Genomic DNA, 17,697 nt, shown 5'->3' with positions numbered 1-17,697 from the left:
TCCTTATGTAGAGTTTTTCATAAATTCTATTGTATTTCTTTATTTTCTTGTAGATGCCTGCAAGAAAATTAATCTGAAGGTAGTAAATGGTAACATATATGTACTTTGATAATAAATTTACTTCGACTTTATTTGGTTTAAAGCTTATAATATTGTTCCTTATGCTGCAAGTTTACCTGCTATCTTTTTATGTTTGTTAAGGTTCACTTAATCACTCAATTTGCTTTATAATATATGCTGTTAGCTAAGTTAGTCAAAGTTTGACTGGAACATAATCTTCACATTGAACCATTTAATACTAGAAGCTTTGTTGTTTATGAGGGTAAGGAGTTTTGGAAAACATGCTATTTAAAAGAGGACCTGTTTTAAAACCAGCAGGAAGACATTTCTGTTGAAAAATACCTTTTTCATTAGATTTGGCACCTTAGCAGGTCTTTTTTTTTAAAACACTGCACATCAGTTAATAGAATCTTACAATCCTGTGTAAAAAAAACAATCAGAATCAGAGGCTGTTCGAGCATAAACAGTGCCTGTTTAAAATTTTAAATTGCTAGGTTAAAAGGCCTTAAATGTTTGTGGCATACATTAATGCTAGGATGCAAATGAAGCAGATATGACCACCAAAATTAGTACTGGAGATAGCGAGGAGGATTGCCCAAGGGTACAGAAAGGTGTAGATGAACTGGAAGGTTGTGTGGAGCAACGGCAGATGGAACACAATCCTGCCAAGTGTGAGGACAATCAAAGGCAGGATATGCACAGTAAATGCTATGGTCCTAAGAGAAGGGAGATAAACGGAAGGATCTTAGAGTACAAGTCATGAAAGTGGCAGCACAAGTAAAGAGGTATGAAAAGGAGATATGGGATGGACAATACTTTAGACAGGATGACAAAACCCAAGACAAAGTTTAGAGGATTGTTGGTAAATTGATATCAGATATGAGGGAGCTATCTAGATAATTTTTGTTACGACAAAATAGATCAAGAGAGTCCTAGTTATGATATTCCACTCAACTGAGTTTCGATCACAAGAAAAACATCTAAGACAATTATTTGCACCATTTATTGTACCGCATGTTGCCTCCAACGCCTTCCTTCTTGGGTAGTTGTAGCGGGCCACAACATGTTACACAAGTCCAGCTCCACTGTTATTAAGTAACTTGATAAAGTGGAAGTAAAAACAGTTTCAAACATAACCTTATTTAGATATACAAAACACCACATAGGAAAGCTGGAAGATGAAAGCAACAACAATGATGGTGAAGGAGACAGAGACAGAGAAGATGAAGATGGTAAAGTTGACAGCAAATAAGACGACCAAGATGAAGAAAACGAATAGCTTTATTTCTGGAGCGGAATTAACAGTCAAATGTTTTGGGCTAAGACCAACTGATAAAGGATCTTTGCTTGAAACATCAACTGTTTATTTCTCATCATACATGCTGCCTAACCCACTGAATTTCTCCAGCATTTTGTGTTTATTACTCTGGATTTCCAGCATCTACAGAGCCTCAAGTTTGTGAATATATTTATTTGTCACATTTACATCGAAACATTCAGTGAGCTGTATTTGCATCAAAACAAATCAGTGTGTATTGTACTGGGCGGCCCACAAGTGTCGTAAGAGACCATAAGACACAAAAGCAGAATTAGGCCAGTCGGCCTGTTGAGTCTGCTCCACCGTTCCACTACGGTTGATTTATTATCCCTCTATAAGACACATACAGGAGGTGAATGACTTTTATTATCTCCACAGTTCAATGGTTCTAATACTGATCATATTGCTTCTATATTTCTTTTTCTAACACTGGTGGTAAATCAACTTAAAGTTCTCTGTCTAATCATCCCTCTCCCTGGTCTCTTTCTTAGTTCTACAAGTTATTTAGCATTTCCACAGCAAAAGTACTAATACAGGATCTAAATTGCCTCTCTACGTTCAGTCAGCATGAGCAACTCCGAGCTTGCAGTCCCTTTGCATTTTAATTCTCCAGTCTTTTCCTATTCATGATTGTTCATCCTTTGCCTCCTACACAGACCTGATCAAACTTAACACACGCTTAATGAACAGCCCCTCATTCTCATATGATGCTCTTTCCAGCTTTCTGAGTTGAACATAAAGACGCAACAACAGCTGCTCTGGATATGGTAAAGCTGTGCGTGCATGCTCAAGGTAAGGAAGTTGCTTGAAGTCTAACTTGCCTTTTGTCTATGACATTCTTCAAATATATAAATATTCTTTTCCCCAGATTTCCCATGCTCCATCCTCTTCTCTTTCATCTGGCAATACTTTCTCCTGACAAGTTTTCATTTCTTTACTGCTCCCATTACCATCCAACTATTCACCTCTTGTATTTTCCAGTTCAATCTGGTTTTCAGACAGAACCATTTACTTTACAGATAGATAGATACTTTATTGACCCCAAAGGAAATTACACTGTCACAGTAGCATTACAAGTGCACAGATATAAACATTAGAAGAGAAATAGAAAGAATAAAAAATAAGTTACCTCAAACAGTCTAACAGGAGGGGCTCATCACTTCCCCGGCTATAGGTTGACTCATTATAGAGCCTAATGGCCAAGTGTAAGAATGACCTCATAAAGCACTCTTTGGGCAGCGCAGTTGTCTTAGTCCTCTTTGGACCTTTGCCCCTCTCCACAGCTGCTTCAATTTGCTAAATGTTTACTGTACATTGCTTTTATTGTACTGGGTAAATTGCAAACAGCATTATTCACTATTAAGAAAACATACAAAATTAAGAAGAAAAATTACCAAGTGAGGCTTGTCAGAATATGCTGACAATCCTGGTTTCAAGGCTTTGAAAGTTTCATTTGCAAGTTTAGGAGATTCTGTTGAAAATAAACAAAATTTAAAAATGACTTAAACTTTTCATATCAATTACGGAGTATTTAGCAACAGGTATATTCATTGCTTGTCTTGATAACCAAGCTCAACTAAATAATCTTAGCATAATAGATGAACAATTAAATTAAAAAAAAGTATCAAGTACAAATAAGATAGAGCTTAACAATCTTTTAAATTCATATTTTTATGATAAAAATTAGAACATCAAAACTGAAAGGACTAAGGTCCAATTCAAATTAGCCCCTTTGCTTGCATTTCACCACTAAATGCATTGCACTGTACAAACTGAAAATAATCCACCTTCATGCTGTTCATTTCCAGGGTACGGGATGTCTCGGATCGGGTCCTGAATATTCTAAAGGGGGAGAGTGAACAGCCAGTTATCTTGGTACATGTTGGTACCAATGACATAGACAGGACAAAGGAGGAGGTCCTGAAGAGAGATTTCCAGGAGTTAGGAAGGAAGCTGAGAAGCAGGACCTCCAGGGTAATAATCTCGGGATTGCTACCTGTGCCATGTGCTAGCGAGGGCAAGAGTAGTCGGATCAGGCAGATGAATGCCTGGCTGAGAGACTGGTGTAGGGGGCAGGGCTTCAGATTCTTGGATAATTGGGATCTCTTCTGGGGAAAGTATGACCTGTTCAAAAAGGACAGGTTACACCTGAACCTTAGGGGACCAATATCCTGGCGGGAAAGTTTAATAGAGCTGTTAGGGAGGGTTTAAACTAATTTGGCAGGGGGATGGGAACCGGAATGATAGAGGAAGGGGAAAACAGAAATAAATCTAAGATAGTGAGCAGTAAAGATGTCAGGAAAGACAGGCAGGTGATGGGGCAAATGTGTAGCCATTGGGATGAGTCGCAGTGCAATAAAGTTGCAGTGAAATCAAAGCAAAAAGTATCAAAGACTGGTCTTAAGGTGTTGTACTTAAATGCACGCAGCATAAGGAATAAGGTGGATGATTTTGTTGTACAGCTACAGATTGGCAGGTATGATATTGTGGCCATCACTGAGACCTGGCTAAAGGATGCATGTCTCTGGGAGCTGAACGTCCAAGGATACACGGTGTATCGGAAGGATAGGAAGGTAGGCAGAGGGGGAGATATGCCTTTATTGGTAAGAAATGATATTAAATCATTAGAAAGAGGTGATATAGGATCGGAAGGTGCAGAATCTTTATGGGTTGAGCTAAGGAATAGCAGGGGTAAAAGGACCCTGATGGCAGTTATTTATAGGCCTCCAAACAGCTGCAGGGATGTGGACTACAAATTACAACTGGAAATAGAAAAGGCTTGTCAGAAGGGCAGTGTTATGATAATTGTGGGGGATTTTAACATGCGAGTAGTTTGGAAAAATCAGGTCGGCACTGGATCTCAAGAGAGAGAATTTGTAGAATGTCTGCGAGATAACTTTTTAGAACAGCTTGTTGTTGAGTCCACTAGGGGATCGGCTGTACTGGATTGGGTATTGTGTAATGAACCGGAGGTGATTGGAGAGATTGAGGTGAAGGAACCCTTAGGAGGCAGTGATCATAACATGATTGAGTTCACTGTGAAATTAGAAAAAGAGAAGCCGAAATCTGATGTGTCGGTGTTTCAGTGGAGTAAAGGAAATTACAGTGGCATGAGAGAGGAACTGGCCAAAGTTGACTGGAAAGAGACACTGGTGGGAAAGACGGCAGAGCAGCAGTGGCTGGAGTTTATGCGAGAAATGAGGAATGTGCAAGACAGGTATATTCCAAAAAAGAAGAAATTTTCGAGTGGAAAAAGGATGCAACCGTGGTTGACAAGAGAAGTCAAAGCCAAAGTTAAAGCAAAGGAGAGGGCATACAAGGAAGCAAAAATTAGTGGGAAGACAGAGGATTGGGAAGTTTTTAAAACCTTACAAAAGGAAACCAAGAAGGTCATTAAGAGAGAAAAGATTAACTACGAAAGGAAAGTAGCAAATAATATCAAAGAGGATACTAAAAGCTTTTTCAAGTATATAAAGAGTAAAAGACAGGTGAGAGTAGATATAGGACCGATAGAAAATGATACTGGAGAAATTGTAATGGGAGATGAGGAGATGGCAGAGGAACTGAACAAGTATTTTGCATCAGTCTTCACCGAGGAAGACAGCAGGATACTGGACACTCAAGGGTGGCAGGGAAGAGAAGTGTGCGCAGTCACAATTACGACAGAGAAAGTACTCAGGAAGCTGAATAGGCTAAAGGTCGATAAATCTCCTGGACCAGATGGAATGCACCCTCGTGTTCTGAAGGAAGTAGCTGTGGAGATTGCGGAGGCATTAGCGATGATCTTTCAAAAGTCGATAGATTCTAGCATGGTTCCGGAAGACTGGAAAATTGCAAATGTCACTCCGCTATTTAAGAAGGGGGCAAGGAAGCAAAAAGGAAATTATAGACCTGTTAGCTTGACGTCAGTGGTTGGGAAGTTGTTGGAGTCGATTATCAAGGATGAGGTTACAGAGTACCTGGAGGCATATGACAAGATAGACAGAACTCAGCATGGATTCCTTAAAGGAAAATCCTGCCTGACAAACCTATTACAATTTTTTGAGGAAATTACCAGTAGGCTAGTCAAGGGAGATGCAGTGGATGTTGTATATTTGGATTTTCAGAAGGCCTTTGACAAGGTGCCACACATGAGGCTACTTAACAAGATAAGAGCCTATGGAATTACAGGAAAGTTACATACGTGGATAGAGCGTTGGCTGATTGGCAGGAAACAGAGAGTGGGAATAAAGGGATCCTATTCTGGTTGGCTGCCGGTTACCAGTGGTGTTCCACAGGGATCAGTGTTGGGGCTGCTTCTTTTTACATTGTACATCAACGATTTGGATTATGAAATAGATGGCTTTGTGGCTAAGTTTGCTGACGATACGAAGATAGGTGGAGGGGCCGGTAGTGCTGAGGAAACGGAGAGTCTGCAGAGAGACTTGGATAGATCGGAAGAATGGGCAGAGAAGTGGCAAATGAAGTACAATGTTGGAAAGTGTATGGTTATGCACTTTGGCAAAAAAATAAACGGGCAGACTATTATTTAAATGGGGAAAGAATTCAAAGTTCTGAGATGCAACGGGACTTGGGAGTCCTCGCACAGGATACCCTTAAGATTAACCTCCAGGTTGAGTCGGTAGTGAAGAAGGCGAATGCAATGTTGGCATTCATTTCTAGAGGAATAGAGTATCGGAGCAGGGATGTGATGTTGAGGCTCTATAAGGCGCTGGTGAGACCTCACTTGGAGTACTGTGGGCAGTTTTGGTCTCCTTATTTAAGAAAGGATGTGCTGACGTTGGAGAGGGTACAGAGAAGATTCACTAGAATGATTCCGGGAATGAGAGGGTTAACATATGAGGAACATTTGTCCGCTCTTGGACTGTATTCCTTGGAGTTTAGAAGAATGAGGGGAGACCTCATAGAAACATTTCCAATGTTAAAAGGCATGGACAGAGTGGATGTGGCAGAGTTGTTTCCCATGATGGGGGAGTCTAGTACGAGAGGGCATGACTTCAGGATTGAAGGGCGCCCTTTCAGAACAGAAATGCCAAGAAATTTTTTTAGTCAGAGGGTGGTGAATCTATGGAATTTGTTGCCACGGGCAGCAGTGGAGGCCAAGTCATTGGGTGTATTTAAGGCAGAGATTGATAGGTATCTGAGTAGCCAGGGCATCAAAGGTTATGGTGAGAAGGCGGGGCAGTGGGACTAAATAGGATAAAATGGATCAGCTCATGATAAAATGGCAGAGCAGACTCGATGGGCCGAATGGCCTACTTCTGCTCCTTTGTCTTATGGTCCATATTATTCAGTATATACATCACAGGAACTAACCTTCAATTCCTCTTGCCTGCTATCTAGCTCTATACCTTAAACTGTCCAGTTAAGACTTCCTCAAATACATTACCTACACTACTATCTCAATCCCAAAAGCTGGAAACTTCAATTACAAGTTAGCAGAAGCGCTCAACCACAGAATTTAGTACACCTTATTCAGTGCCCCATAGCCATTGAAATTCACTGCTCTTCAACTTAGACTCTGATTTTCTTTTCCTTACTCTGTATTATCTTAGTTCTCAGAACCATAAAATCCTTTGCCAAAACTTTGACATCTATTTCAATTGTGTGGTGTACTGATGTAATTCTGTGACTCATGAAAGTCTAATATAATTTATTTAAGTTTTATGCTTTTAGTTCCAAAGTTACAATTTTGTATAAAGTACTTATTATTACTAAACACAACAATTTATTTGGTCACATTTAAAGGAGTATAAATTAAAATGTGTCTGGTGTGCTAGCTCTTTATAAACTACAGAACTGTGCAAAAGTCTTAGGCACCATAGATATGTATATTTATCTATGGTGCCTAAGACAGGGGTCCCCAACCTTTTTTACACTGCGGACCGGTTTAATATTGACAATATACTTGCGGACTGGTCAACCCGGGGGGGGGGGGGGGCGGGTTGCTAACGGACAAGAATAGCAGTCAAATACATTGTGTTTACCCCGAGAAAGACTACAATGACCATGAAGCCTTGCGTGGGCACCACTGCGCAAGCGTGTACTTGCTGATTTTTTTTTCTACAAATCGTTTTTGTCGATTCTGTTCGGGGGGGGTGGGGAGTGTTAATCACAACCGGAATATAGGTGGTAAGTGGCTAATACACTCAATTTCCTTTCTAAAAGGGTTTATCTAACGAATTTAATATTAAACACACACCACATATTTTCCTCGCATGAATATAGTGATAAGTCAATTACCAGGGGAGGACAGGGGAGCTTGAAGTAAGTGTTGAATGAACTTCCAGTAGAAGTGGTAGAGGCAGGCTCGATATTATCATTTAAAGAAAAATTGGATAGGTACATGATAGGAAAGGAATGGAGGGTTATGGGCTGAGTGCAGGTTGGTGGGACTAGGTGAGAGTGGCGTTCGGCATGGACTAGAAGGGCAGAGATGGCCTGTTTCCATGCTGTAATGGTTATATGATCATATAAGTAAGTCAATAGCATCATAACATTGGATATTAAACACACAGCACATATTTTCCCCGTATGAACATATAAAATCATTGCAACACACCAATATCGCTGAATCAGTGGGAGCCCTGGGCTTGTTTTCCTGCAACAACAGCGGTCCCATCAAGGGGTGATGGGAGACAGCGATATTCAAAGGGGGTTCCTTATGTCCAGTCTATTCCGCAATTTAGTTTTCGTTGCATTCATTGCAGAGATATTTTGGAAATGGAAGCAACGCTTTCAGTGCTTTCGTGGCTATCTCAGGATATTTAGCAACGCAAACACGAGGAATTCTGCAGATGCTGGAAATTCAAGCAACACACATCAAAGTTGCTGATGAACGCAGCAGGCCAGGCAGCATCTCTAGGAAGAGGTACAGTCGACGTTTCGGGCCGAGACCCTTCGTCAGGACTCTGTGTCAGTCCTGACGAAGGGTCTTGGCCCGAAACGTCAACTGTACCTCTTCCTAGAGATGCTGCGTGGCCTGCTGCATTCACCAGCAACTTTGATGTGTGTTGTCAGGATATTTAGCTTTGACTTTGATCCAGAATGCCGGCAGAGATGTTATGTGAAACATACTTTTCAGCCCACCGTCATTTGCAAGCTCGAGGAGTTGATCTCCTTCCCGCACTGACATGGATGATGCGCGGGTAATGACCTCGCATGCATTCAAGCTCAACAGTGCGTGACAGGGAATGAGGAAAGGTGCAGCTGACTCATATCGCCAAATCATATTGTTTCCTCGCGGCCCGGTGTTGGGGACCGCTGGCCTAAGACTTTTGTACAGTACTATATATTGGTTACAACAGGAAGGTGGCTGGGAAACAGAAACAAGAGTACTTAGCTCAGTGGTATGAAGTGTTATTTGGTAACTGGAAAGACAATGTACAGTATTATGCAAAAGTCTTCAGAACCCTTGCTATACAGTTGCATGAAAAAGTTTGCGAACCCTTTGCAATTCCCTAGTTTGCTGCATTAATTACTCATAAAATTTAATTTAATCATCTAGGCCACAATAATAGACAAATACAAACTGCCTAAACTAATAACAATTGTACTTTTCACGTCTTTATTAAACACATTGTTTAATCATTCACAGTCCAGGCTGGAAAAAGTATGTGAGCCCTTGTATTTAGCTGATAGAACATCCTTTAGCAGCAACAAACTCCAACAAACATTTCCTGTAGCTGCTGATCAGACTTGCACAATGGAACATACCAAACTGTTTCAGTTCATCAATATTTCTGGGATACCGTGCATGAACAGCCTTCTTCAGGTCATGCTACAGCATCTCAATTGGGTTAAGGTCTGGACTGACTTGGCCATTCCAAAACACAAATTTTCTTCATTTTAAACCATTTTGTTGTTGATTTACTCTTGTGTTTCAGATAATTGTCTTACTGCATTATCCAACTTCTATTAAGCTTCAGGTGACAGACCGCTACCCTGACATTCTCCTGTAAAATGTCTTGATACAATCTTGAATTGATCTCTGAACGGTTGCAAACTGTCCAGGCACTGAGGCAGCATAGCAACCCTGAACCATGTGCTTCTTCCACCATACTTCACAGTTCAGATGAGGTTTTGGGGTAGGTGTGCAGTGCCCTTTTCCTTCTAAACAGAGCAGTGTACATTTCTGTCAAAAATTTCAACTTCTGTCTCATCTGTCTACAGAACACTGTCCCAGAGGTGTTGTGGAACATCTAGGTGGTCTTCTGCAAACTTGAGATATGTAGCGATGTTTTTGTTGGAGAGCACTGGTTTCCTCTGTGGTGTCCTTCCACGAACAAAATTCTTGTTCAGTGTTTTTCTTATAGTGGACACATGAACCGAGACTTTAACAAGTTCAAGAGATTTCTGTAGGTCTTCTGCTGTTATCCTTGGGTTGTTTTTTCACATCCTTCCACATTGTATGTCGTGCTCTTGGTATGATCTTTACAGGACGCCCATTCCTACGAAGAGCAGCAACAGTACCGAACTTCGTCCATTTGTAAACAATTTCTCTTACTGATGAACACTCAGGTCTTTAGAAATGCTCTGTAGCCTTTTCCAGCTTCATGCATCTCTACAATTCTTCTTCTAAGACACGGGTCCCTAACCTTTTTTGCACTGCGGATCGGTTTAGTATTGACAATATTCTTGCGGACCGGCCGACGGGGGGGGGGGGGGGGGGAGAGGTGGTGTTAATCACGACCGGAACATAGGTGATAAGTCAACAATAAGTCACTTATCAGTGGCTAATACACTAAATTTCATTTCTAAAAGGGTCTATCTAACGAATATAATATTAAATGCACAGCACATATTTTCCTTGCATGAATACAGTGATAAGTCAATTATAAGTCATAAGGGGGTTCCTTATGTCGAGTCTATTCTGCAATTTAGTTTCCGTTGCATTCATTGCAGAAAACCCTGCTTTGCAGAGACATGATGTTGGAAATGGAAGCAACGTTTTCAGTGCTTTCGTGGCTATCTTAGGATATTCAGCCTTGACTTTGATCCAGAATGCCGGCAGAGATGTTATGTCAAACATACTTTTCAGCCCACCGTCATTTGCAAGCTCAAGGAGTTGATCATCTTCCCGCGCTGACATGGATGATTCACCGGAGATATTCACAAATGGGTCACGGACCCATTCCTTTGCACATCTTGGGTCATTTGCGGTTGGGAAGTAACGCTCGAATTCTGTCGACAGCAAAGATAGGTGTTCGTGCGTCAGCTGTGAGCCTCAGTCTCTCCCAAATTCCCAGCTAATGTTGGGAACATGTCAAATATGCCCCTGTCCACTCGCCGTCCCCACAGTTCCAGTTTGGCTGTGAAAGCAGACACTTTATCTGCCAACTTGAAGACAGTTGTCATTCTCCCCTGAAGTGACAAATTGAGTTCATTGAGCAGGCTGAAGATTACACACAGATAAGCGAGTTTTGCTATCCACTCCTCGTCATGGTGTGCTGCCAGTGGTGACTTTTTTTTTGAAAGAAATCTCTGTAGCTGTTCTCTTAACTCAAAAACCCTGGCCAGGGCTCTCCCCCTTGATCGCCACCTGACTTCAAGTGTAAGAGAAGGTGTTTGTGCTCTGCATCCATTTCCTCGCAAAGCTGCTCAAACAGACATGAGTTAAGGGCTTTTGCTTTGATGTGATTGATAAATTCAACAGCGTCACTCAATATGCTGTTAAGATTAGGTGACAATTTTTGGCTAGCCAGCATTTCCCTGTGTGTGACAGTGTGTAGACTGGCATTCAGGAGCAACCTCTTTGACTCGGGTAGTGAAACCAGACTAGTTAAACCGTTCCAACAGCTGTGCTTCAATGTCCTCCGCTGTGTCATCGATTCTCCTTGAAACTGTGGTAGCTGAAAGAGAAACCTGTGCCATCTTGTTAGCTGCAGCTTCTCCCAACAGTTCACGGCACGTCCTTGGCAGCAGGCAGAATCAATGTTTCACCAACAGTGAAAGGCTTCTTAGCCTTAGCAATACGGCTAGCCACTAAGTACGACGCTCTCAGAGCAGCAGCATTTGTGGATGTGGTGGCTCTCAGCACTTGCTTCTGTCCCGCTTGCTCACGTTTTACTGCTCAAAAAACTCAACGGGTTTGTCTTTAAGTGCAGGGTGCTTGGACTCAAGATTCCGAAGCAGCTTTGAGGGCTTCATTGCCTCATTAGGCAGCTTGTCTCCACGATCACACACTGGGGGCTTGGAGCGTGCGAGTCACCAGTCGCAATAAAGCTATATTTTATGTACGACTTGTCGTATTTTCTGTTGAAGGAAGCTTTCTTTTTTTTTTGCAGTCTCAGCCTCAGCTGTCTCTGCGTTATCATCATCATTAGGCCTTTTATGTCCCCTACTATTTCTTCCAAAAAAACTCTCAAGCAACGTTTGTTCTTCACTCATCGAGTAGTTGTAAGTTAATGACCGACTGTTGAACTTGCATGGGTAATGACCTCGCGTGCGTTCAAGTTCAACAGTGGGCGTGACAGGGAATGAGGAGAGGTGCAGTTGACTCATATCGTTTCCTTGCGGCCCGGTGGTTGTGGACCACTGTTCTAAGGTTCTCTGAAAGTTGTTTTGATCGAGACATGGTACACATAAATGGATCTTTCTTGAGAAGAGCAGGCTCTGTCAGTAACCTGACTTTGTGTGTCTTTTTCATAGGGCAGAGCACCTCTACAACCCACACCTCCAAATAGCTTTTGTAAAAGGCATTACCCCAGAAATACACATACTTCTTGAACCAAGACTGTAATTGTTTAAATTGTGTATTCAGTATTGACGAGAAGCACAATTGTGTGTTATTAGTTTAGGCAGATTGTGTTTGTCTATTATTCTGACTTAGATGAAGATCAGACCACATTTTATAAGTAATTAATGCATAAAACCAAGTAGTTGCAAAAGAGTTCACAAACTTTTTCTTATAACTGTATGTGCCATATGGATTTTTGCATATCATTTGCATCTTTGTCAAATTTCTGTTGAATGTGGGTACTATTCTTTTCCCTGAGAAGTTTGTGGTTTCAAACCACGGAAGTGCATAAAATCTGGGCAGAAATTCTAATTTAAAAATTGGGGAGTCCTATGCTATTGGGAGTACAAAGAAAACAGAAAGCTGAATTGCATCCTTAGATGTACACAAAAGATCCTACGGCATTGTTTCAAAGAGATGAATTATCTCCGTGTCTTCTACATTACTTATCAAAGGTTCAAAAGGTTCATTTATTATCAAAATATATAACTCTGAAATTCTTCTTCTCCAGATAGCCACAAAACCAAGAAAGAAAAGTACAGTAGCACTCATGCAACACCTAAAAACAAATATTCTGGTCATTAATACACTGTTGTGCACAAATTGATTGCTGTAATTCCAAGTGCACCTATAGTTAAAAAAGTATTATTTTTGCTGTGTTCTGTATTTTCAATCATTTCTTCACATTAAATGGAATGAATCATTTGGCTGGAGATGGGCTCCTGCGATAGTGGAAATCTTATAACTGTAAATGACATTGGGAGATCCTAAGATCACAGAAGGCAGTATATAAATTTTGGTTTGAGATGTTGAGAAATTTCTTTACACAGATTTATATATTATACCAATTCTTGATCTACCTTAGAGCACTATGGAAGCTTAGTCATTCAGAGAGAGATACATTTTTCAACACTAAGAGAAATGGAGAATATGGGAATTGGTGGCAGAAGTGAAGGAGGCATATGACGAGCCACGATCTTACCTAATGATGGAGTGGGCCTTGTGAGACACGAGGAATCCACGCTCCTATTTGGTCACAGCAAGATACAAAGTGAAACAGGCCCTTCAGTCCACCAAGTACATTTAGTGAATCAGGTACTTACACTAATTCTACATTAACCCCATTTTGTATTCTCCCCAGATTCTCAAATTCTACTGCTTACAGGAGCAATTTTACTGAAGTCAATTAACTTAGCACCCTGCATGTCTTTGGGATGTGGGAGAATCACGCAGAAAAAAACCTATATGGTCACAGAAATAATGTGCCAACTCCGTAGACAGTTCTCATATTCCTAACAGGAAGCGACAAAACACAAATGATATGCAAATAACAGCATGATTAACAGTTTCTAATCACAACTAACCATTACAGAAGGGATTATGTTATTCAGTGCCTTTAATGTTCATACCATTACTATTTCACAAAATAGCTGAACAAAAATCCTACCATTTGCCATCTGGGTAAACTTGAAAACATGGATGCGTGTCCCAGTGCTGCCAGCATCAAACATAATTCCATAGAAGGCTTGAGGAACAGGCTGTTCGTGTGTGACCTGCACATTGAATCCAAGTCCACTCTGTATTCGTTGCAAAGGTTTCTTCTGATAGACGTATAGGAATAGGCATATGAAAAGGACCAAAACAAATGCAATTTTTGGGGCCTTCATGGTTATCAGCAATTAAATACATATTTTATTTGCAGCTGATCCGCTCATGGAATACTGAACTCGAAATGGAACCTATCAGGAAAGAACAAACAGTTAGTTTCATCAAGATACAGGAAGAGATCTGTTTGCTCCACATACTTAAGCAGAATTGCTCTTTTATCTTTGCATTGGTTTATAACTGTTGAAGCCAATGCAAACCTTTGGCATAGTTTCAGTGACTAGAAAACAAAGACAGTACAACTTGAATCCAAAAATAAACAACCCTGCAGATTCTATAAAACTGAAATGATAAACAGAAATGGTGGAAATACTCAGTAGATACGGTGGTTTCGTCAGAGAGGCAAAGTGAGTTTATGTTTCAGGTTGAAGGCCTTTTAATGTAACAGTCCCAAAGTGCTGGACCACATAAGGGCCATCAGACATGAAGTTGTCTATCTATGCTCAATCAAAATTAGGCCTAGAGTTTGCTTGGAAATGCCAGCACCAAAACCATCTAGACCTGGTACAAGTCAACTTGTCAATGATGAGAATTCAGAAAACAAGATGGACAAGTTACATTATTTTGAATTGTGTGGACTCAATTGCTTTAAAATTTTTAAATGTTGAAGTTTAATTATTTTAAATTTGATTTTTAATAATAGTTCAGTAAATTTTAAGCTTGTAAATGTCAAAAACATTCACAAGCATTCAAATCCCTTAGCAGTATTTTCTGACCAAAAGGCAGAATCCGAGTTTCTCCTCAGTAAGTCCATGTGAACACCAGTTCCACATGAAAGGGACTAACTTGTTAGTGCTCATTAACAAGTCACTTGTTAAAAATCATACTAAGCATAGTATCATTTATTAGCAAAAAACCACACACCTTCAGTGAGGCTAACACAAGGCAAAAGCAGCAATCTGACAGCAGAGCAATATAACACAAGACAAGAAATTAATGCCAGCCTACTGGTCAATTGTAGTGACTAGCTTCTTGCTCTATGCTAATTATCTTGGAGAAATTACAACCTATTTACAAAACATCAATTACTGTAGGCCAAAAACAGAAGGTAGATTTAAATGATAGACAATCTGAACACTATTGATAGGTCTCTCAAATCTGAATGTGGAGGACTATTTTTAAAAGACCATTTCAGCAACGTGAACACACAATCTAAAGTGCAGGATTAAGGGAGAATCAACGTTCCACAATATATTTTCTTTAAAATAATACCATCCTTCAAACAAAAATGGCCAGATAATCAGATTTAATGATGCTGGGAGCTACACTCAGTGGCTACCTTATTAGGTACACCTATACCTGTAATGCTAGTAATTATCAGTTAAACACGCGGCAGCAACTCAATGCATAAGAGCATACAGAAATGGTCAAGAGGTTCAGTATTGTGGATATAGACCTCCACTTAGCAAATCAGAAGTTAAGGGGTTGGTGGGGTTAAGAAATAGGGGATTATGGCAAGACTTGTAGGATAATGGGCTTAAGGGGAGATACCTTTACAGAATTCATAAAGCCATTGGGTTTATGGAAGAACAGGGTAAAACAAGGAAGGAAGGAATTATATTGGCTCGACTTAGAATTGGGCATATTCTGCTTAATTATTCCTTATATCTGTTGGACAACATCACTCTGAGACGTGTAGGTTTTGTAATCATCACATTCTTTTACAATGTGAAGCATGTAAGATTGAAAGAAATTAAATGTAGGCTTCACTATCTTTGGGGGTTGAGAGCTTTCATTTAAAAACTTTACTGAGCTATGAATAACTTTAATTGAATTCACAATATTGTCTCTCATTACTTACAATCTACAGACCTTTTAGGGTAATTTAGCTTTCATTTGATAAAGAATTAGTAGGGGTTTTATTTCCCAATTATCTACACCACATTCCAGTCAGTGGCGGTAATGCACCTTTATGTTGGACTGCCAACCACCATTAAAAGTCAGAGAAGGGAGACTTCCAGTAGAGCTCATGGAGTGAAGTCGTGTTCTTGACTTGCTCCATTACCTCTGAGCTTTATCCTATGATCAGCTATATTTAAGCTAACTTTTAAGGCACCGACTTTTACAATACCTTGCAGCAGATTGCTATTATATATTTGGATGCTTTTAAAGTCCGCTATGTCTAAGAACGGGAAAGACAGCAAACCCCCGGTTAGACCGAAAGTTACTAACCCCCCTCTGATTGAACCAGCGGTAACTATGCAAGCTATATCGGATCTGATTCATGCGGAAATTTCAACTACTATATCAGATCTGATTCGTGCGGAAATTTCAACTACTATATCAGATCTGATTCGTGCGGAAATTTCAACTAAACTGCAGAAAATTATCGATGAAATTGATAAAATGAAAACATCTATCACGGAACATCAGATTGCTATATCTAATCTCCAAGTATCTACGCAACAAAATGAACTCAAGATGGGGAAAATTGAAGAAACAATTACTGTAATAAAGAAAAAACTTGACTTTCTGACCTTTAAAAATTCCGACTTAGAACGCAGAATGCGACAACAGAACATTCGAATTATTGGTATACGTGAAGCCGCTGAATCTGATGACCCTATAAAGTTTTTCTCTCAACTTTTAAAAGATTCATTTCCCACCTTATTTCCTGATCAACCACCACTATTGGATCGGGCTCACAGAGTCCCATTATCGCCTAAGTCAGATTAACCTCGGCATGTTATTTTACGATTTCATTATTTTCAAGACAAGGAGAAGTTGCTTCGCTTTGCTCGCCCTAAAGGTTACATTGATTTCTCGGATCTTTGCATTCGGTTGGTGGAAGATTTTAGTAAACAGGTTCGCGATCAACATGTCCGTTACAGATCTGTGACGTCGGAATTCTACAAGATGGATTTAAAACCAGTGTTGCTTTATCCCGCACGTTTGAGGATTCGATTGTCTGATGGGTCTTCCCGTTTTTTCGACTCTCCATCGAAAGCCCAGAGTTACCTGGATCAACTCTTGCCTTCAATGTCTTAATCGCACTATTAAATCATCTTTGTTTGATCGGAGGCAGTTAATCTGTTGGGTTTAATTTTTTTTTGCTTTATATGAGGGCAAAAAAGTTTTTTTTTTCGGTTTAATTAATATGGTTGCCAAACTTTTTTTTTAACTGTGTCATTCTTCTTCCCTGGGGATTCTGGGTGGCTATTCCCTCAGCGTCATTTTACGTATATCCCTGGAGGCCTTAAACTTTGTAGTTTTCAAACGTACTTTTTGTAGTTTTCTTGGCTAGTCTATGCTAATATTTCATTTTCTTGTTTAATTATACGGTCTGTTGTAGGTTAACGGTTTTCTTTATATGTACCTGCTTTTTCTTTGTATTATATCGTTTTCGTTTTAATCGGTGTACTTTTTTTTATTCCTTTATTGTTTTAGAACTTTAGCTGATCTTTTTATATATACACTTTTTTTTAGTGAGCGTCTATCGGCAGTCATGGGGGTAGTTCTAGTGCTCGCTTCTTTCTGGTTGGTCTATCTTAGATTTAGCCTTGGGGATATGGGGGGGGAGTAGGGGGGGCTTCACTTTTTAGGTTTTCTTTCTTTTTGGGCTTCTTATATTACTGAAGTATTGGTTGCGTTCTCTCTCCCATTATCTCTTGTTTATTCTGTTCCCTTTCCGGGTTCGTGGGTCAAACCTATTGTCAATCCTCCTTTATTTGAGGGTTGACTTTAGGGATTACGGAGTCTACTATTAATTTTGTCTCTTGGAATAATAACGGTCTTAATCATCCAATTAAAAGAAAGAAGTCTTTAAAGTATCCCGGAGACTTAAAGCACATATTCTATTTTTACAAGAGACCCATGTGCGGAGAGGGGATAGACTACGTTTTTTTAAGTTCTGGAAGGGTCAACACTTCCATTTGAATTCCAACGCTAAAATTCGAGGAGTTTCTATTTTTATAGA

General features: G+C 40.1%; 1 protein-coding gene across 2 annotated transcripts in view; it reads right to left on the bottom strand.

The window, feature by feature from the left end:
* entpd6 (ectonucleoside triphosphate diphosphohydrolase 6) overlaps nucleotides 1–17,697 on the bottom strand; it is a 73,530-nt gene that overhangs the window by 41,383 nt on the left and 14,450 nt on the right. For both annotated transcript variants that reach the window (XM_063056333.1, XM_063056332.1), the window contains exons 2-3: nucleotides 13,564–13,855; nucleotides 2,773–2,849 (exon numbers count right to left, since the gene is read on the bottom strand). In XM_063056333.1, coding sequence (XP_062912403.1) covers nucleotides 2,773–2,849; nucleotides 13,564–13,783 — 297 coding nt within the window. In that variant the 5' untranslated portion in view covers nucleotides 13,784–13,855. The remainder of the gene's footprint in view (nucleotides 1–2,772; nucleotides 2,850–13,563; nucleotides 13,856–17,697) is intronic.

This window comes from Mobula hypostoma, chromosome 8, assembly GCF_963921235.1.
Source record: "Mobula hypostoma chromosome 8, sMobHyp1.1, whole genome shotgun sequence".
Taxonomy (NCBI): domain Eukaryota; kingdom Metazoa; phylum Chordata; class Chondrichthyes; order Myliobatiformes; family Myliobatidae; genus Mobula; species Mobula hypostoma.
Note: the sequence above shows the minus strand (reverse complement) of the source record. Positions and strands in the feature narration are given on the sequence as shown.